The sequence below is a fragment of the Solea solea genome, chromosome 1 (genome assembly GCF_958295425.1).
Source record: "Solea solea chromosome 1, fSolSol10.1, whole genome shotgun sequence".
In the NCBI taxonomy this organism is placed as follows: Eukaryota; Metazoa; Chordata; class Actinopteri; order Pleuronectiformes; family Soleidae; genus Solea; species Solea solea.
The window spans coordinates 31,732,048-31,755,235 of NC_081134.1; the positions used below are offsets into that span (position 1 = coordinate 31,732,048).

The 23,188-nt window shown below is 40.8% G+C and overlaps 1 protein-coding gene across 5 annotated transcripts in view; it reads right to left on the minus strand.

Annotated features, from left to right (window-relative positions):
* Window positions 1-8,684: 8,684 nt before the first annotated feature.
* sulf1 (sulfatase 1) overlaps window positions 8,685-23,188 on the minus strand; it is a 75,815-nt gene continuing 61,311 nt past the window's right edge. For 3 of the 5 annotated variants that reach the window (XM_058633337.1, XM_058633344.1, XM_058633329.1), the window contains 10 exons: window positions 20,958-21,084; window positions 18,678-18,885; window positions 17,943-18,189; window positions 17,746-17,842; window positions 17,542-17,636; window positions 17,335-17,406; window positions 16,590-16,762; window positions 15,744-15,886; window positions 15,378-15,501; window positions 8,685-10,767 (listed from right to left, as the gene is read on the minus strand). In XM_058633337.1, coding sequence (XP_058489320.1) covers window positions 9,830-10,767; window positions 15,378-15,501; window positions 15,744-15,886; window positions 16,590-16,762; window positions 17,335-17,406; window positions 17,542-17,636; window positions 17,746-17,842; window positions 17,943-18,189; window positions 18,678-18,885; window positions 20,958-21,084 — 2,224 coding nt within the window. In that variant the 3' untranslated portion in view covers window positions 8,685-9,829. Of the gene's footprint in view, window positions 10,768-12,264; window positions 12,316-14,028; window positions 14,063-15,377; window positions 15,502-15,743; window positions 15,887-16,589; window positions 16,763-17,334; window positions 17,407-17,541; window positions 17,637-17,745; window positions 17,843-17,942; window positions 18,190-18,677; window positions 18,886-20,957; window positions 21,085-23,188 lie in introns of all 5 variants that reach the window. The other 2 variants (XM_058633353.1, XM_058633361.1) reach the window with 2 other exon arrangements.

Below are 23,188 nucleotides of genomic sequence, written 5' to 3' on the forward strand. Positions count from 1 at the left end.
TTTGACCGATTTTGGACGACATGCTATACTATGACTTCTTTGAGTGATTTTGGACGACATATTATACTATGACATTTTTGACCGATTTTGGACGACATACTATACTATGACATTTTTGACCGATTTTGGACGACATACTATACTATGACATTTTTGAGTGATTTTGGACGACATACTATAGTATGACATTTTTGACCGATTTTGGACGACATACTATACTATGACTGCTTTGAGTGATTTTGGACGACATACTATACTATGACATTTTTGAGTGATTTTGGACGACATACTATAGTATGATATTTTTGACTGATTTTGGACGACATACTATACTATGACTTCTTTGAGTGATTTTGGACGACATACTATACTATGACTTTTTTGACGACATACTATACTATGACATTTTTGAGTGATTTTGGACAACATACTATACTATGACATTTTTGACCGATTTTGGACGACATACTATACTATGACATTTTTGACCGATTTTGGACGACATACTATACTATGACTTTTTTGACCGATTATGGACGACATACTATACTATGACTTTTTTGACCGATTTTGGACGACATACTATACTATGACTTCTTTGAGCGATTTTGGACGACATACTATACTATGACTTTTTTGACCGATTTTGGACGACATACTATACTATGACTGCTTTGAGTGATTTTGGACGACATACTATACTATTACATTTTTGAGTGATTTTGGACGACATACTATAGTATGATATTTTTGACCGATTTTGGACGACATACTATACTATGACTTCTTTGAGTGATTTTGGACGACATACTATAGTATGATATTTTTGACCGATTTTGGACGACATGCTATACTATGACTTCTTTGAGTGATTTTGGACGACATATTATACTATGACATTTTTGACCGATTTTGGACGACATACTATACTATGACTTCTTTGAGCGATTTTGGACGACATACTATACTATGACATTTTTGACCGATTTTGGACGACATACTATACTATGACTTCTTTGAGTGATTTTGGACGACATACTATACTATGACATTTTTGACCGATTATGGACGACATACTATACTATGACATTTTTGACCGATTTTGGACGACATACTATACTATGACATTTTTGAGTGATTTTGGACGACATACTATAGTATGATATTTTTGACCGATTTTGGACGACATACTATACTATGACTTCTTTGAGTGATTTTGGACGACATACTATACAATGACATTTTTGACGACATACTATACTATGACATTTTTGAGTGATTTTGGATGACATACTATAGTATGATATTTTTGACCGATTTTGGACGACATACTATACTATGACTTCTTTGAGTGATTTTGGACGACATACTATAGTATGACATTTTTGACCGATTGTGGACGACATACTATACTATGACATTTTTGACCGATTTTGGACGACATGCTATACTATGACTTCTTTGAGTGATTTTGGACGACATATTATACTATGACATTTTTGACCGATTTTGGACGACATACTATACTATGACATTTTTGACCGATTTTGGACGACATACTATACTATGACATTTTTGAGTGATTTTGGACGACATACTATAGTATGACATTTTTGACCTATTTTGGACGACATACTATACTATGACTGCTTTGAGTGATTTTGGACGACATACTATACTATGACATTTTTGAGTGATTTTGGACGACATACTATAGTATGATATTTTTGACTGATTTTGGACGACATACTATACTATGACTTCTTTGAGTGATTTTGGACGACATACTATACTATGACTTTTTTGACGACATACTATACTATGACATTTTTGAGTGATTTTGGACAACATACTATACTATGACATTTTTGACCGATTTTGGACGACATACTATACTATGACATTTTTGACCGATTATGGACGACATACTATACTATGACATTTTTGACCGATTTTGGACGACATACTATACTATGACATTTTTGAGTGATTTTGGACGACATACTATAGTATGATATTTTTGACCGATTTTGGACGACATACTATACTATGACTTCTTTGAGTGATTTTGGACGACATACTATACAATGACATTTTTGACGACATACTATACTATGACATTTTTGAGTGATTTTGGATGACATACTATAGTATGATATTTTTGACCGATTTTGGACGACATACTATACTATGACTTCTTTGAGTGATTTTGGACGACATACTATAGTATGACATTTTTGACCGATTGTGGACGACATACTATACTATGACATTTTTGACCGATTTTGGACGACATGCTATACTATGACTTCTTTGAGTGATTTTGGACGACATATTATACTATGACATTTTTGACCGATTTTGGACGACATACTATACTATGACATTTTTGACCGATTTTGGACGACATACTATACTATGACATTTTTGAGTGATTTTGGACGACATACTATAGTATGACATTTTTGACCGATTTTGGACGACATACTATACTATGACTGCTTTGAGTGATTTTGGACGACATACTATACTATGACATTTTTGAGTGATTTTGGACGACATACTATAGTATGATATTTTTGACTGATTTTGGACGACATACTATACTATGACTTCTTTGAGTGATTTTGGACGACATACTATACTATGACTTTTTTGACGACATACTATACTATGACATTTTTGAGTGATTTTGGACAACATACTATACTATGACATTTTTGACCGATTTTGGACGACATACTATACTATGACATTTTTGACCGATTTTGGACGACATACTATACTATGACTTTTTTGACCGATTATGGACGACATACTATACTATGACTTTTTTGACCGATTTTGGACGACATACTATACTATGACTTCTTTGAGCGATTTTGGACGACATACTATACTATGACTTTTTTGACCGATTTTGGACGACATACTATACTATGACTGCTTTGAGTGATTTTGGACGACATACTATACTATTACATTTTTGAGTGATTTTGGACGACATACTATAGTATGATATTTTTGACCGATTTTGGACGACATACTATACTATGACTTCTTTGAGTGATTTTGGACGACATACTATAGTATGATATTTTTGACCGATTTTGGACGACATGCTATACTATGACTTCTTTGAGTGATTTTGGACGACATATTATACTATGACATTTTTGACCGATTTTGGACGACATACTATACTATGACTTCTTTGAGCGATTTTGGACGACATACTATACTATGACATTTTTGACCGATTTTGGACGACATACTATACTATGACTTCTTTGAGTGATTTTGGACGACATACTATACTATGACATTTTTGACCGATTATGGACGACATACTATACTATGACATTTTTGACCGATTTTGGACGACATACTATACTATGACATTTTTGAGTGATTTTGGACGACATACTATAGTATGATATTTTTGACCGATTTTGGACGACATACTATACTATGACTTCTTTGAGTGATTTTGGACGACATACTATACAATGACATTTTTGACGACATACTATACTATGACATTTTTGAGTGATTTTGGATGACATACTATAGTATGATATTTTTGACCGATTTTGGACGACATACTATACTATGACTTCTTTGAGTGATTTTGGACGACATACTATAGTATGACATTTTTGACCGATTGTGGACGACATACTATACTATGACATTTTTGACCGATTTTGGACGACATGCTATACTATGACTTCTTTGAGTGATTTTGGACGACATATTATACTATGACATTTTTGACCGATTTTGGACGACATACTATACTATGACATTTTTGACCGATTTTGGACGACATACTATACTATGACATTTTTGAGTGATTTTGGACGACATACTATAGTATGACATTTTTGACCGATTTTGGACGACATACTATACTATGACTGCTTTGAGTGATTTTGGACGACATACTATACTATGACATTTTTGAGTGATTTTGGACGACATACTATAGTATGATATTTTTGACTGATTTTGGACGACATACTATACTATGACTTCTTTGAGTGATTTTGGACGACATACTATACTATGACTTTTTTGACGACATACTATACTATGACATTTTTGAGTGATTTTGGACAACATACTATACTATGACATTTTTGACCGATTTTGGACGACATACTATACTATGACATTTTTGACCGATTTTGGACGACATACTATACTATGACTTTTTTGACCGATTATGGACGACATACTATACTATGACTTTTTTGACCGATTTTGGACGACATACTATACTATGACTTCTTTGAGCGATTTTGGACGACATACTATACTATGACTTTTTTGACCGATTTTGGACGACATACTATACTATGACTGCTTTGAGTGATTTTGGACGACATACTATACTATTACATTTTTGAGTGATTTTGGACGACATACTATAGTATGATATTTTTGACCGATTTTGGACGACATACTATACTATGACTTCTTTGAGTGATTTTGGACGACATACTATACAATGACATTTTTGACGACATACTATACTATGACATTTTTGAGTGATTTTGGACGACATACTATACTATGACATTTTTGACCGATTTTGGACGACATACTATAGTATGACATTTTTGACCGATATTGGACGACATACTATACTATGACATTTTTGACCAATTTTGGACAACATACTATAGTATGACTTCTTTGGGCGATTTTGGTCGACATACTATACTATGACTTCTTTGAGTGATTTTGGACGACATACTATACTATGACATTTTTGACCGATTATGGACGACATACTATACTATGACATTTTTGAGTGATTTTGGACGACATACTATACTATGACTTCTTTGAGTGATTTTGGACGACATACTATACAATGACATTTTTGACGACATACTATACTATGACATTTTTGAGTGATTTTGGACGACATACTATACTATGACATTTTTGACCGATTTTGGACGACATACTATACTATGACATTTTTGAGCGATTTTGGACGACATATTATAGTATGATATTTTTGACCGATTTTGGACGACATACTATACTATGACATTTTTGAGTGATTTTGGAGGACATACTATACTATGACATTTTTGACTGATTTTGGACGACATACTATACTATGACATTTTTGACCGATTTTGGACGACATACTATACTATGACATTTTTGAGTGATTTTGGACGACATATTATAGTATGATATTTTTGACCGATTTTGGACGACATACTATACTATGACTTCTTTGAGTGATTTTGGACGACATACTATAGTATGACATTTTTGACCGATTTTTGGACGACATACTATACTATGACATTTTTGACCGATTTTGGACGACATACTATAGTATGACTTCTTTGGGCGATTTTGGACGACATACTATACTATGACTTCTTTGAGTGATTTTGGACGACATACTATACTATGACATTTTTGACCGATTATGGACGACATACTATACTATGACATTTTTGAGTGATTTTGGACGACATACTATAGTATGACATTTTTGACCGATTTTGGACGACATACTATACTATGACATTTTTGAGTGATTTTGGACGACATACTATACTATGACATTTTTGACCGATTTTGGACGACTTACTATACTATGACATTTTTGAGTGATTTTGGACGACATATTATAGTATGATATTTTTGACCGATTTTGGACGACATACTATACTATGACTTCTTTGAGTGATTTTGGACGACATACTATAGTATGACATTTTTGACCGATATTGGACGACATACTATACTATGACATTTTTGACCAATTTTGGACGACATACTATAGTATGACTTCTTTGGGCGATTTTGGTCGACATACTATACTATGACTTCTTTGAGTGATTTTGGACGACATACTATACTATGACATTTTTGACCGATTATGGACGACATACTATACTATGACATTTTTGAGTGATTTTGGACGACATACTATACTATGACTTCTTTGAGTGATTTTGGACGACATACTATACAATGACATTTTTGACGACATACTATACTATGACATTTTTGAGTGATTTTGGACGACATACTATACTATGACATTTTTGACCGATTTTGGACGACATACTATACTATGACATTTTTGAGCGATTTTGGACGACATACTATACTATGACTTCTTTGAGCGATTTTGGACGACATACTATACTATGACTTTTTTGACCGATTTTGGACGACATACTATACTATGACTGCTTTGAGTGATTTTGGACGACATACTATACTATGACATTTTTGAGTGATTTTGGACGACATACTATAGTATGATATTTTTGACCGATTTTGGACGACATACTATACTATGACTTCTTTGATTGATTTTGGACGACATACTATACAATGACATTTTTGACGACATACTATACTATGACATTTTTGAGTGATTTTGGACGACATACTATACTATGACATTTTTGACCGATTTTGGACGACATACTATACTATGACATTTTTGACCGATTTTGGACGACATACTATACTATGACATTTTTGAGTGATTTTGGACGACATACTATACTATGACTTCTTTGAGCGATTTTGGACGACATACTATACTATGACATTTTTGACCGATTATGGACGACATACTATACTATGACATTTTTGACCGATTTTGGACGACATACTATACTATGACATTTTTGAGTGATTTTGGACGACATACTATACTATGACATTTTTGACCGATTTTGGACGACATACTATACTATGACATTTTTGAGTGATTTTGGACGACATATTATAGTATGATATTTTTGACCGATTTTGGACGACATACTATACTATGACTTCTTTGAGTGATTTTGGACGACATACTATAGTATGACATTTTTGACCGATTTTGGACGACATACTATACTATGACATTTTTGACCGATTTTGGACGACATACTATAGTATGACTTCTTTGGGCGATTTTGGACGACATACTATACTATGACTTCTTTGAGTGATTTTGGACGACATACTATACTATGACATTTTTGACCGATTATGGACGACATACTATACTATGACATTTTTGAGTGATTTTGGACGACATACTATAGTATGACATTTTTGACCGATTTTGGACGACATACTATACTATGACTTCTTTGAGTGATTTTGGACGACATACTATACAATGACATTTTTGACGACATACTATACTATGACATTTTTGAGTGATTTTGGACGACATACTATACTATGACATTTTTGACCGATTTTGGACGACATACTATACTATGACATTTTTGAGCGATTTTGGACGACATACTATACTATGACTTTTTTGACCGATTATGGACGACATACTATACTATGACTTCTTTGAGCGATTTTGGACGACATACTATACTATGACTTTTTTGACCGATTATGGACGACATACTATACTATGACTTTTTTGACCGATTTTGGACGACATACTATACTATGACTTCTTTGAGCGATTTTGGACGACATACTATACTATGACTTTTTTGACCGATTTTGGACGACATACTATACTATGACTTTTTTGACCGATTTTGGACGACATACTATACTATGACTTCTTTGAGCGATTTTGGACGACATACTATACTATGACTTTTTTGACCGATTATGGACGACATACTATACTATGACATTTTTGACCGATTTTGGACGACATGCTATACTATGACTTCTTTGAGTGATTTTGGACGACATACTATACTATGACATTTTTGAGTGATTTTGGACGACATACTATAGTATGACATTTTTGACCGATTTTGGACGACATACTATACTATGACATTTTTGAGTGATTTTGGACGACATACTATAGTATGACATTTTTGACCGATTTTGGACGACATACTATACTATGACTGCTTTGAGTGATTTTGGACGACATACTATACTATGACTTCTTTGAGTGATTTTGGACAACATACTATAGTATGACATTTTTGACCGATTTTGGACGACATACTATACTATGACATTTTTGACCGATTTTGGACGACATACTATACTTTGACGTTTTTGACCGATTTTGGACGACATACTATAGTATGACATTTTTGACCGATTTTGGACGACATACTATACTGACTTCTTTGAGTGATTTTGGACGACATACTATAGTATGACTTTTTTGAGCAATTTTGGAAGACATACTATACTATGACTTTTTTTGAGTGATTTTGGACGACATACTATACTATGACTTTTTTGAGTGATTTTGTACGACATACTATACTATGACATTTTTGACCAATTATGGACGACATACTATACTATGACATTTTTGAGTGATTTTGGACGACATACTATAGTATGATATTTTTGACCGATTTTGGACGACATACTATACTATGACTTTTTTTGAGTGATTTTGGACGACGTACTATAGTATGACTTTTTGGGGTGATTTTGGGCGACATACTATAGTATGACTTTTTTGGGTGATTTTGGGCGACATACTATAGTATGACTTTTTTGAGCAATTTCAGGTTTTTTGAGTGACTTCAGGTCGACTGAAATTCACTTGAACACTCTCTCCTTTCATGAATGTTCTTTAATGCACTGTGAGCACGTAAGGAAAAACTCGGTTTATAAGCACCTTGAACACTTGATATTTTTCATTTTTGAACGTGTTTGGTACAAAACTGGACACAGAGACATCAGAGGGAAGAAGGAAAAAGGATTTAATTTTTTTTTAACAGCTTTGTGGCTTTCCTAAAAAAAAAGTTGTTCTAAAACATCTACATACACGTTCAAAGTCAATGTCAGGTTTTTTTTGGCAGAACCTGTCCTTGAGTGGTGTCTTTGAGATGCAGAAAACATAAAAACATTTATGTACGTTTAAGTGAGGATTATCAAAGCACTACATCATACAGCTCTAGATGGCATTTGAGGACATAGAAAGAAAAAAGGTACACAGTGAATATTTTTGATCCCCTGGTGATTGTGTTAAGCATTTGCTTGTGTTTTTTTTTTAAATTTCAATTATGCCGTGCACGGTGCCAAATGTGCAACCCTTCAAAGTAAGAGCCGGTGCAGTTCATAACTTAATTGTGCCAAGTTAAGAAAAATAAAAGCTTTTTAATGTTCTTTTTTTGTTGTACCGTTTTTCAGTGTCTGGATGAATCATCTAATCCAATGATTGTCTAAACGTTGTGATCCTTTCATTGCCACATACACAGAAGTTTAAAAAATCTACTACAGGGAGATTTAGTCGTTTATAATAAAACAGGTCTAAATTTTCCCCGTCTCAAGTTTTGAAAGTAGTCATTTGAATTAATCTTAATCATTTAACACGAGCAGTGGAGGGCAGAGGATTACAAAACTATTATTATTACAATGTGGAAAAGTCAAAAGTGCATTTGGGGTCAGTTTTCTAATCATCGTCCTGTAATACAGAGCAGGTCTATGACTAATAGTGTCTTTAAAAACTGGACCTAAACTAATGACTAATGCTCAAAAACTGTTAAAACCACTCACACTTTTTAAATTTTTTTATAAAAAAAACACCGTATTAAAAAAAAATTACGTGTTCTCTCTGAATGGAATCTCATGTTTTCTTTAGCTGCATTAAGGCTTCTTTTTTCTCTCTTTTCTAAATATATATATATATAAATGTATTTGAAAAAACAAAACATAACACTGTTGACTCAAATTGTAGGCACTTGTAAAAAAATAAAACAATTTTAATACTCATTACACAACTCTGACTGACACGAGGTGGCGCCACTCGCCACCCGTAGCTCTCGGCGAGCTCGTCTCTGTGGCGAGCAGCGGCTGATTGGCCGGCCCGGTGCTCGCGTCCGCCTCAGAGCATCTGACTGGAGGGCGGGGGCAGAGAGCCGCTGCCCTCGTAGTCCGAGGTGAGGGGCGGCACCCGCAGTACCACCCCGACACTCTGCGGGGTGCTAGTCTGTGTGGTGGGGGGGCTCCCGGTGGTGCTGTCCCGCACCTTGGGCTTCAGCGTCTGTGGGGAGAGAGGGAGGTAGCCCTGCGCCTGAAAAATGTCCTCCTCTTCTTCAGGGTCCAGGCCCAGGCCGAGACTCAGTGGGCGTGCCGCGTCTACGTGACCCAGCCCGGGCTCCAGCAGGCTGCCACGCCGCGTCTCCAGCTCCGTCAGTCCGTTCCCACTGAACGCGTCTCCTTCCATCTCCTCCAGCTGCTGCGCCCACATGTCGCGCTGGAAGATGACCCCGTCTCTCCTCGGACCTGATGCTGATGATGATGATGGTGATGGTGATGCTGCTGCTGCCACGGGTGACGCAGCCTTCCCGAGCGCCTCAGGTTTGTCGTTGACTCTCTCGGGAAGGTCGTTGGCGACAGATTCCAGTCGGCTCTCCAGTAGTGACCTGGCTGTGGGTGGTGCTGATGGTGTTCTGCTGGGGGCGGGGGTGGTGAGGTGAGCCTCCGCGGCCAGGCCCGGCCAGATGTTGCCGGCCGGCGCCGACTCCCCTCCGCTGCCCTCTTCAAAGCCCCCACCCCCGGCCCCGGAGCCCAGCTCTGGCAGGGTGGAGTCGTCAAGCTTATGGGTTCGGTTGAATTTGTTAAAAACGTGTCGCAGTGCAAACATATTATCTACATCCTTCTGAAAGTTGGCCCAGTTGTCTGGGCTGGTGCTGTAGTCAGGCCTACATTCATAAAGGCTTTCGTTGATGCTGTACAGATCCTCCAGTCCCTGCCAGTTCACCTCCTCGTCCGTCAAGTTGGGAAGCTTAACCCTGTCGTCCGTCCCATACGGGCAGTGTGCTGCCAGAGAGAGAGAGAGACGAGTGTGAAGAGCTGGAGCAGAAACAACACGTTGACTCACACAGCATGCAGTAAAGCCCTGTTCCTGTATGAAAGCTCCATGGAACACACACACACACGCGCACACACACACACACACACACACACACACACACACACACACACACACACTAGGGCTAAACAATTTGGCTAAAATTGGTGATTTTTCTGACGGATATTGTTAATGAGATTTGACTTTTCACTATTTTCTCAGCAATGCTTCAAACTGAAGTCAACAGTTACTGTAGTGACTATAGTGTGGCGCTATTGGCTGCTGATTGTTGTTGTTGTTGTTGTATAAATGACTGTAGTCCTATAAACACATCATCACTGATTCAGAACTGTCTCGTCTAAACTTATAACTACTATACTTTTCTGTTCCTGGTCTCTCTCTTCTGTCTCTACCTCACCTCTCTCTTGTCCTTTCTGTCTCCCACTTTTCCTTTCACCCCAACCTGTCTAGGCAGATGGCCGCACATATTTAAGTCTGGTTCTGTCAGAGATTTCTTCCAGTTAAAAGGGAGTTTTTTCTCTCCGCTGATAATAGTCAGGCATAAATCACAACTTAGTGTCTTAGCGAAAGTCTTTCAAAAAGTGGACTTTCCAAAGTCCACTTGTTTTTCCATTTCCATTAAACCATGTATCTTTTTATTTCCAATAAACAAATCAAAAACAAAGTTTTCACAGTAATAAACTGTTTGCCTCTCGATCAGCAACACCCGAGTAAAGTGACAGGTGACTGTCAGCCTCAGGCAGAATATAAGGAAGGAAATAGCACCCTCTAGTGGTTGAGGGGGGGGCACTCACAAATGAAAATGAGACATGGCTTTTAGGTTTAAAACAAGATGGAGCTACCGTACTCTAATGCATGGATGATAACTTTGAGGTATTAATTCTTTCCAAAATGTTTCATTATTCAAATCTATCTCACACACACACACACACACACACACACACTTAGGAGCATGAGATAAACTCTATAAACACAGCATCCACATGAAGCTCAAGCTATGAGTAGTGCAAAAACACATGCCGCCTTAGAAATTGGAATTAGAGAATTAGACTGAAAAGAAAACAATGGGCCGATGTAACGGCACAGTAAATGAGTAAATGACAGGCTTGAACTGGACTGAAATGCCAAGTCAGGCAAACCTGGAATAAAAGAATAAAAAGGAGCAGCAGAGGAAACAAAAAACAACACAACGCTCAGAAGCAAAGGAGAAAAGAAAGTGAGCTTCCCCGATGAATGGTGCATCCCCAGGTAGAAAAGATAAAGAAATTCAAATAAAGCAAAAAATAAGAAGCAAAATGCTCTAGTGAAGGACTAAATCTGTGTCCGGCTCAGTTCTGATGTCTGCAAGTTAAACCCGAGGAATGAAAGAAGCCAGCTTTCCATGTGAGATCAGCTTGACTGCAGCTAGAGGACGGAGACAGTTGGACAGAGGCTCGGGGACTCACAGGAAGGAGCGGCTCGGTCTCCTCTTTGACCACTTTCGATGCCGCTGTTGCCTGGTTAGCATGTGCCAGAGACAGAGGTCAAACAGTCAGTGGGAGGAGACAGAGAGGTCACGGCAACTCAAGTGTCCCGTCTACCACGAGCTAAATGGGACGGCTAGTCTGTGTGTCATGTTACGCCACTTTTCCACTACATGGTCCCGGCACGACTCGACTCATCTCATCTCGGTGCAGCTTTTTCATCAGTGACAGCACCTGCTACTTCTTTTTTAGTTCCTGCTCTGGTGAGGTTCAAAGTGACGTCGACAGACTGACGGCCACCGATTGGTCAGAGAGTGTCGTCACTGGAAGAGTCATGAGCGCGACGTGCGACACAAGAATCAAAGCGAACAATGCCGAAACTGTAGATCAGTTAAAAAGACTTAAAACTCCTGAAAACGTGTGTTAATCTCCAACATTTAGCAAAGGAAGTGTCTAAAATCTCAATATTTAACAGAGGAGTCTGGTGTATTTAGCGACAGCACTGCTCAAAGCCGCCGATCGTGAGCTGAATCACAACTCATTCAGTTGTATTTCAGTTCAGTGACTGTGTGTTCCAGTCATGCAGGAAGTACTGAACAAATCATTTTAATGAACTGATTCTAATGAGTCTGTTTAACTGCTTTAAAAGTCACTAGTCACTAGTTTGACCTGGTAGATGACCCCACCTGCGCTGAAGAGGAATTATATTGGAATGGAAAACTAACTAAACCGCGTAGAGTCGAGTTGTGCCGTGCCGAGGCAAGGCGTGCCGGTGCCATGTGGTGGAAAAGCGGCATTACACTCATGTTACTCATGGGGATGGCTGACGACGGCATGGAGGGTGATTTTAAAAGGAGTAGTTCAACATTTAGACAAAACTAAGTATTTTTGTGGCTTCCTTTGCGGGGAAAGAGAAAGTGAACAGTCTTGTTTTTTCTGCAAAACTGTCAAACTGCTCCTTTAAGCTTTTCATGTAGATGTACAGCGTGTGGTGATGATGATGATGAGGAGGAGGAGGGATGACGCCGTGTCATGCAGTGTCTTCTCTTTATTCATTTCTTATTTAACCATGCTACATTAAAGCTGTAGTGCGTACGTTGTGGTGTGTTATGTGATTTTTCTGCTGTTGAAATGAAATGTTTACGCCGTGTCCTTCATCTGAAAACGGGCTCGGTCAAGACTGAAGGAGCGTTTGCTGCAGTACAGGGACAAGATGATCGACCAAGTTTTTATACGAGCTTCTTTGTGTTTTGAGTCATAATTGACCTGTTTGCAAACACACACGCAGAGTCATGTGGAGCTGATGGATTTAAGTATAGCGTAAACTCATTTGACAGTGGTTTGACTCACAACAGACATTTGTTTGTATTTAAAAGTTACGCAAAACAGCTTTAAAGCACCAACGTGTGGATCCATTCACTGCTGCACTATTGAGCACAGTGGGTGAAAAATGTGCAGCACAGAATATCGCAGAGTGCTAATTCCATGTTCAAGAAGAGAGGGAGAGAGAGAGAGAGAGAGCAGGTGAAGGTGAAGTGTGCACACACATGACAACAAAAACAAAAACAAATGCTCTGATGTGTTAGCGTGTCCCCAGCATGCAGCCACAGATCAGATGAGGCGCCGACACCGCGCGCATGGATGTTATGAGTGGGAATGAGGCAACTCGAGCCATGCAGTCGTTTGTTAAAGAAAAAAAACAAAAAAAAAAGAAGCCACTGAAGATAAATAAAATTGGATGGATACCTGTGTGGCTCATAGCTTCCTCCATCTTTACCTCCTGATCGGAAAAATAGAAGCAATCCATTGTTAATGCTTTGATTCAAGGAGACGTGTGTGTGTGTGGGGGGGAGGGGAGGGGGGTGGGGGGGAATAAATAGATCATTCGTATATTGAAGATTCCTTCATGCACAGCTGCTACTCCCTATGGAGAAATGCAATTATTGGATGATCAGAGGGAGGAATGAGGAGAAGAGAGGTTTGGATTTAACTGGAGGGGAAACAAAGGAGGAAAGGTTCGGTCAGGCTGGATGGAGAGATGAGGAGTGATGAGATTAAAGTGGTTTTTGGAGGTGGAGCGTTCAAGTGGGTTTCCCCCCTTCAAAATAAAACACACAGTGTTATCCAACTAGGTGATAATTAATGATGGTGTAAGTCAGACTCCACAAATAGATGCGACTAAATCTGTGCCAGAGTTAAAGTGAAACAATCCATGACTGAACTTCATGTAACCACATTAGCAGTTTCACTGGTTCATCATACATGAACGAGTGAAGTGTTGGCACGGTCCTGACATGTGACATGTCCGCCGTGCCAACACTGTAACACAAGCCGTGCTCCACTCTCCAGCTGGTAATTATAGACATTAAGTTTTTTTGTTGTTGTTTTTTTTTTAAATTCCCCAGGGCATAAACAACGCAGCCAGTTCATACCACACACACACACACACACACACACACACACACACACACACACGAATGCCACAGCCTCAGCATTACTACCAGGCTTAGGTCATCGTGACACATCACTTATTTACCGCCGCCATCACTGCACTGGCCGCCCTGTGAGGACAATTGGACCATGTTTAACAGAACGTTAATGTGGCTGATTACAGCGGCGGCGATGGCGGCATCATTCAAATAACATCTCTAACACCACGTGAGTCATAGAAGGCGAGTTACACGAGTGTAACGTGGCTTTACTTCACTGTACGGACAATAGTATTGGGGAAATATTCCTGGACTGAGAAAGAGAAGGAGTCAAGAGTGTATGTGTGTGTGTGTATGAATGAGTCATCATGAGGAACACAAACAACAAAAGGACACACAAAGACTCGGTGATAAATCCTACACCTCCACCTGTAAACCCCCAAACACATGCAGCATGCAGGTACAGTATGTGCAAACACACACACACACACAGAGAGACACATATACCAGAAAGACTGGAACAGATTCAAAACACAGAAGAAGAGTATAAAGAATATATCATATCAACATAATTGATTACTTCACTCCAATTCTCCCCTTGTGTAGAATCGGTCCCTAAAGGAAGGTAGTGGCAATGAAAAGAAGGCAAGAGAGTGAGTGGTTCACCTGTTTCTGCGCCTTTAGCTCGAGGGCTACACTGCTTGTGCCCCTGACAACTCCTCATCTCCATGAGCTGAGCATGGAGCGCGTTGAGAACCTCCCGATCCACCGAGTACACCGCGTTGGTCAGCTGCAAAGGTAACACAGTCACGCGCACACGGAGTTATATTTGGGGAAGTGTGTATACACACCACTCAAAATCGGCTAAAGGATAAAATTACACATAAAACAAAAACACTTGACAGTTACTAATGAGGGGACCTTTTAATGGCTGGGTTTCACAACGCAGGAGCCAATGAAAATGGTTTCAGGGAGAGAGAGAGAGAGAGCAGAGCGACACGGCTGAATGACAGCAGGCAGACGTTCACCCACCTGATAGGGGTCACTGTTGAGGTCAAAGTACTCCAGGAAGCCAGTGGAAAACTCACAGAACAGCGTGTTGTGGGTCTCGTTGATGGTTCTCAGGCACCAGTAGGTGTTGTTGTTGGAGCTGGTGCACGCACAGAATCCACCCACTGGACAGTGATTGAGAGTTTGTCAGTTTCACAGACACCAGTTATGTCCAAAAAGACACGTTTATTAACAGGGCCTCTATATAACTTATGTGGGCAGTGATGAGTAAATCAGGAATACACTCCTCTGAGAAGGGCCCGTTTTCTTTTCTCAAATGTATTCTTAACGCTGCAGTGCGTAACTTCTGCTGATTTTTGCTGTTTATGTTTCAGCCTCTGCTTCTTGTTCTTCAAATGAAAATGGGCCATCAGACCTGACTGAGGGGACAGCTCGTGTGTACACAGAGGCCAGAGGTTTATTTTCAGACTTCAAACTGTTGTTTTTCCGAGCAGAAGAATTCACTCCTGAAACTACGTCCATCTCACATGACTAAGGCAACATTCCTGTTGACATTGACAACGAATAACTGTGTGCAGCGAGCAGGGAATATCAGCAGGCGTCAAGAGATCCAAGCCGGATCTACTATACTGAGAAGTGCACAGTTGTGTGGAGCCGACAGGCTTGATCAACATTGTGTGAACTCATTTGACAACACTGCAGCTTTGAGGAAGGTCCTATGAGAAATACACTGTACTGTCGGATAACTCGAACACGTTTTTAAGCTGAACTGAATTTCAGTGTGGATCTATTTTAAAAGACCACAATGCTTTGAAAACAAACCATAATGATTTACTGTGTGTCTTGAAGTGAGTGCACTGTACATACATGACCAGAAAGGAGGAGTCTGCCAGTGGTCGTTGTTGTGTGTGAAGCATGTGAGTCCAGGCATGCTGCAGTCGTCTCCCTTCCTCTGCCTCTTCTTCTCCTTCCTCTCCTTCTTCCGCCTGCGGATCTCGTTGTACAACTGGGTCTTCCCGTCTAGTTCCTGCGTGGCCTCCCTGTTTGAACACATCAGCGAGAGAGAATTACAAAAACGGCGGGATGTAAAAATGACACGAGGATATGAGAGTGTGTTTACTTTCATTTTTAAGCTCTCACTATGTCCAGTTTTCTCTGGGACGACATTATAACCTCAAACAAAAGACATTGAAGGGTAAAAAAAATAGCTGCTGTGTATTGGGATGATCTGTTTCCAATGTTTCCTGGTCCTGCTGTGTTTGAGGGACTGACTGTTTCATTCCATCTTTCCATGCGACTCAACCACTTCCAGACACACATTGTCATTTAAAAACCACAATTCACAGAGTCTGACACGGCTCCTTCAGAAACCGGTCTGTGTGTGTGTGTGTGTGTGTGTGTGTGTGTTCTGAGTTCACAAACATCGACGCATCAAAACAACAGGCAGGACCGGTCATCTGGGGATGTTTAGACCTGACATGCAGTGGCCATGCAGACGTCCAGCATTATAACCACAACATTTATGCTTTGAGTTAATACTCATGGTCAGGATTCATTTACAGGACGACATTAAAAGGAAGAAAACTACAACTAAAGGTGAGGAGGAACTCACTTAAACGGATGAAGCTGATCAGTCCTGCCCTTCAGTCTGTCTGCCTTGTTTCTGTCTCCTTTGATAAAATAGCTGCTTTCACAGACAGAAACACAGATTAAAAATCACGGGTAAGAAAACATCGGTGCAGTCCAACATTGCTCAGCTACAAGCGACAAACAGCATGCATGTGCACGTATTCTCGAGGTTAAATCTAAAATGACTGACCTCTTCTTTCCACAGTCACATTCACCGGGCCGTGTCCTTTTCAAGTGGCCTCTAACTTCTCTGAGGTTTTTGATTTTGTCTTGAAGTGCTTCGATCTAGGTAAAATACAACAAAAAATATAAATTATATATACAGTATATAATAATAAAAAAAAAAACCTAGACAAGTCCTCTGAAAATCTCTGTGTACAAGTTGTATCTTCACCTCCTGGTCCACATAGCTCTTGTGGTCTTTCCAGGCTCTGGAGGACTGGTACAGTTCTCTTTCACAATGGACACTGTCATTCATGAGAATATAACACCTGAAAAAAAAAATGCAAAAAAAAAAAAAACTGTTAAACAATAGACCTCGAGTGTAAATGCCAGAGAGATTTTTGCTCAGATCGAAAACCAAATTCTTACTTGTGGGTGACCTTCACCGAGTTCGGGTATCCCACAGCGTTTGTGTCGTCCGCCAACATTTCCTCTGAACCGTCGTCTGTCCCCAGGTCAAACTCTGGTCCCTCTTGGTTGTAATGACGCTTTGAGATGACACGGCGGCGCACAGCCGACTGATCGTCTGCCTGGAGGTCAATGTCGTATATCTGACCCTCGAATTCCACAGACAGAGACCTGGTCGGCCTGGTGTGGACAAAACGTGGCCGATAGCCTATTAAAAGAAAAAAAAAAGAAAGTCAAGTTTTAGTGATTAAGCATCATTAATTGATTATTTATGTGCTTTCAACTACTTTTACCGCTTCACTTATACTTTTTTAGGACATTTCTTTAATTCATACAGCATAACTAGAACTTCATTGTTGAGCTGGACCTTTTACCAAACGCCACTAGAGGGCGTGAAAGCACAATCCTAGCACAGACTCTCAAGGCAACATCTAAAGGCAGAGCAAGTTCCAAGACTTGGTGCAGGATGTTTGCATAGTCTGTGCATCTGTCTCTCTTTTTAGGGTATAAATACATCAATCAGAGAAAGAACATTAAAATGGGTAACAGGTTTTAAAGAGGGCCGATGAGTGTTGTCCATTATGAGGAGCAGCACTGGACACAGATATCAATCCGGTGTTAAAAGCCACATGTTGACTTATAATAATCTGTCCCATCTCTGTTTTCATACGATCATTCTTCTTCATGTGTACGTACGCTGGCCGTTTGAGGAAGAGAACTGACGATGGGAGCGGCGCTCCGCCCTGGACGTTTTGAAGAGACCTCCGCCACAGTCGCAGCCTCTCTCTCGGTTGTCATAACTGCTGCGGGGCTTTAGACTCCTCTTACTGGAGCCGTCTTTCACGCCGCCTTTACACTTCTGTATCCTCCACTTCCCTGTGATCTCCTCCACGCAGTGCCATTTCTGCAAGCAAAAAAAAATTAAATAAACAAAGAGAAATGGAAACACTGCCTCTGTCGAGACACAATAAATGAAAACCATTAAAAAGTGTCCTTGATTTCTTTAAAGAGCTTCCCATATGGCAAGATTTTACTTGGCGTGGCTAATAGGTGTTAAAGATGTTAACAGTGTGAAATTTGTAATCTCTGGTTTCACAGCAAAGCCTCTGGTTTTGTCGGGATCTTAGAAAGTCCTCGAGAAAATCAAGCGTTTGACAGACACTTCAGACAGATCTGAGCGTGTGGGGAAGAATGGCATCCAAAAGAAGCAGGAAAGATAAACCAAAATGACCACATGAGATGAATTGGGTCTGTCTGGTGTCTAGAAAACAAAAGTGGAAACCCCTATCACTCTCACACGGAGCGGGACTATGCCAAATGCGTCACCAGTGAAATTGTGTAAATACGTATCCAAGCACTCGCCTACATCCTCTGTCATTCAAAACACTCGTTCCCAGCAGGAAAGGAAAGTTGAGGCTAATTGCTGTGAGCAGCGCCCTGGGTTAGGTCTTGAATAAATGGAGCAGACACATCTGCACAGTGGAGCACAACGAATCAGTGGTGAATGTGGGAATAAAGGTCTTTAAAAAAAAGGGCCCATAAGTCAAATCAGGTTTCTTTTGGAGCATTCATATGATGACTAAGAGTCTCAGCCCTTTCTCCTCTTGTTTTTGAGGCACAACAGTAACATTGCAGCAGCAGCAGGACAAAGATGGATGAGAAACCCAGGCAGGAGGAGAGGAGCAGACATGAATGACCATGCAAGCTGAAACAAGAGCGGATGAGTGCAAGACCCAAAGAACCGCAAGACACTCACACTGTCATATACCCCCAAAAACATGTCCCTGGTGAGTAAATCGGGCGTACCCACAACAAACCCATCCATTTATCACATGATTGATTCTCAAGGGCCGCAACAAAAACACAACAGAGGCAGTGATCTTACAAAAAAACAACTGAACAACTGGTCTGTCTGAACCGAGTGAACCATGTCACATTCAGAGGAAATTTTTAAAAAACAAGAATGGACGAAAGGCCCCAATTTGACCGCAGAGATGCAGCGTTTCATGTGGAGCCAGAGGGTTTTCTTCAGTGACAGGGAGGTGAGGTGGCATCCGAGGGCATAAATTATACAGTCGATGAAATATACTGTAATATTCTGAATGAGCGCAGGAAAACAAAGACGGAGATCAAGCAGACTTTGCCCCTGTAATTGTGTAGGAGACATTCCACTGTCTTTACGGTTGCTCCCTGGGTGGTCATGTTAAATCATAGCAGAAGGGCCATCTGTGACCAAATCTATGCAGCAACGTACACTATAATGTATACTATTATCACCGTCATGTGATAACACATAACATCAGACGTCAGTAGTCACGGGTTCGACCGCACCCAGCCTTCATTTTGATGTGAACGACACACGGAGTACAGACAGACAAGCACCTGTGTCTTCAGGGCTGCACGTGTGACTCACACAGTGAAACCAATGCCAGTCCCGCGGTGGCGCCTGGTATTAAATACAGCGACAGGACGACACAGACACAGTCCTCGCTGAGCCTATTGTTGCAAACACACATTTGTGACCATAAAATGGATCTGGTTTGAATTAGCAAGCCCGACTGAAACCCCCGCCCGTCATTTAACGCTACCTGAAACTTGTAACAATTTGTATTGTTCTGGTCCGTCTGTTCCAAGGCCATGCGCTGTACCACTTGGATGTCGGTCTGCCAGAAAATTTTAATGGGCAAGGATGAAAGTACCAGCCACAAAACACCAAACAAATTAATGCACCACAAAAAAGTGAAAAAAAAAAAAAGAAAGAGAAAAGGCTCCAATTATGGACAAATAAGACTTCAACCGGGGGGTTCTGCAGAACAGTTCAGCAGTCAGCATGGAGGTGATTTCAAGAATGGTACTCGTTACTGTTTGGAAAAGACTGACTCCACTTTTCCACACTTGGGTAGAACTTATTTCTGTTCACTATGGTTGAGCAGAAATATAAGTTCTCTTGTGTTCACATTGGTGCGTTTGTTTTACCTGTCCGGGCTGTTCACATGCCGTCTGGAATTCCGCCTGCTGGCAGGTCTCTTTGACCTTCTTGTACTTGGGCAGACTATTGGTGTGCGGAGTGTTCACAGAGTCATCCTTCTTCCTCAGGATCTTTCTGCACGAAAAAAACGAAGAGGAAAATCATCATTAACAAACAAACCTATTTAGGCGAGTCAATAATAAGCAATTTGACTGTTAATATTGAACGAAAGAAAGCTGAAATGAAGTGTTGTTTAATTTCCTGTTTTGTACTTTCTGTCACAGCAGCACTGTGTGTGTCTCATGCTCACAGCCAGTGAATGGATGGGTTATGCAGCATCAATGTATGCCAGAGGGTCTGGGCATGGACTTCAGCTCCAAGCTGTTTGACCTCAGGCTTGGCATCACTTTCAACTGCCCAGTCTCCTTCTCCTTTGCCACCACCACAAGAACTGGCCGTGTCTCTGCTCAGGCCATGCCAACCCCCCTTATCCCCTGCTGTATCCCCACCTCCCTGCCAACATGGCCTGGCCGCTCGTGACCCACAGACAGAATGACGGCGACAACGTAGCAAAGAACAACCTGTCCCCTTTCAAGAGAGGGGCGGTTGTTTTGTCCAGTTCCCGTCTGCCACCACTGTTCCAGGCGAGAACAGCCAATGTTCACACACTGGCCTGGCTGTAGTCTCTAGCCTTTAGCCATGGGTGATTAAAGAGCTAACAGTTGCTGTTGGTGTTGGTCCCCGATGGCTGCGTTACGTGGATGATTAAGATTCTCAAATAAAACAGTCAGTCCCAGCTGTCAGTCAGGATTTCACAGGCTCAGAGGTACAGTTCTGTGAGGCCATGCGGGGATATTAAATCATAGAGCGTGTCACATGATCCATGAGAGAACTGTACAAAAAAGCATTAACTACTGTGCGTGCGCCTGTGCCTCCCCCATCTGTGCCTGAGTAACAGAGGAAAAGGTCCGTGGAGGCTAATCTCGCCATTAAAAGACAAGTGCACAAGCGGACAGCTCATATAAACAGTGTGGATGAATGGCAGAATGGATTAAAAGAGCTAATGCTGTGACAGGTCTAAGGTCACACTCTTTCCATTTCACACACAGTGGTCCACGGAGCAGCCACCGCTCCCATCACACAAACATATGCCAGTGGGAGACTGGCTGGCTCTTTTCTTTTGTACTCTTGGCTACACGTCTGCAGATGTTGACGCAGTCGCTGGCAAATGAGCAAATAATTGGAAAGTAAATGCAGGGGCCGGGACAGTGATTTGGAAAAAAAAATAGGGATTGTGAGTAAATGATAGTTTGGTGGGGAGGGGGGTCTGTATGAAAGAACGTGACATACTGTAATATACAGTGTCATTACTCGGACTGCCAGCACAATCTGGTCTTAACCACTGTAACTGTTTTCACATCTGTCATCCTTTAACGAATGCCTCAGTGCATCGCTCCGCTTTCTCATTTCACTCATTGTCTTGCCTTGGGTACCTGCGTCACGCGAGGATCGGCTCGATGGTATTATTTCTCGCCGCGTTGTCAGGTTTCTGTCAGTTTACCCCTGGCATTAGCGCAGGTTAACAAGTTAAGTGAACAAAAGTGGGCTGTCAGATTGGAGGTATCATTTTCTGCAACATATCTGGCAGCAGAGGAAAGGTTAACTGAAGAACTGACAGGGTTCGTGAGAGAGACATGTACGGTATGCGATTGCGTGCACAGAACAGAAAGAAGTCTTGGGGGTGGGGCGGACAGTGAAGCCTTGGCTGTAGTGTGGCTGCTGCATTCCACACCGGGAGGGCTGGTGACATGTCCTGTGAGTGGACCGAGTGTGAACCCTCCAGCCATTCCTCAGGTAACATCATCCTGAGCCTGGCTCGCTTTTGTTTGTTTTGCGTGCATCTAGCTTCACCATGTTATTGAAATGTATCCTCCGTCTGCACAAACAGGAGGCTGAGTCAGGTTTGAGGGCCCCGGATCATGTGGTCAACATATGCAGGACCCCTTAAGAACACAGAGACTGTTTGTTTTTCTTGTAAATGAGAAAATGACAACGGTTGCACATGTGTCAGCGCCTCCACTGTGAGCCGTCATAATTTGCCCGCCCGCATATAGCTTTACCAAACAATATTTCAACCTCCTGCACCGTTACTGACCTCCAAACAGGAAATGTCTGTCAGATAACGAATAATTGGGAAAAACCTCCGTGTTGTTGTACAAGGCAATGTTTCTGGTTCATT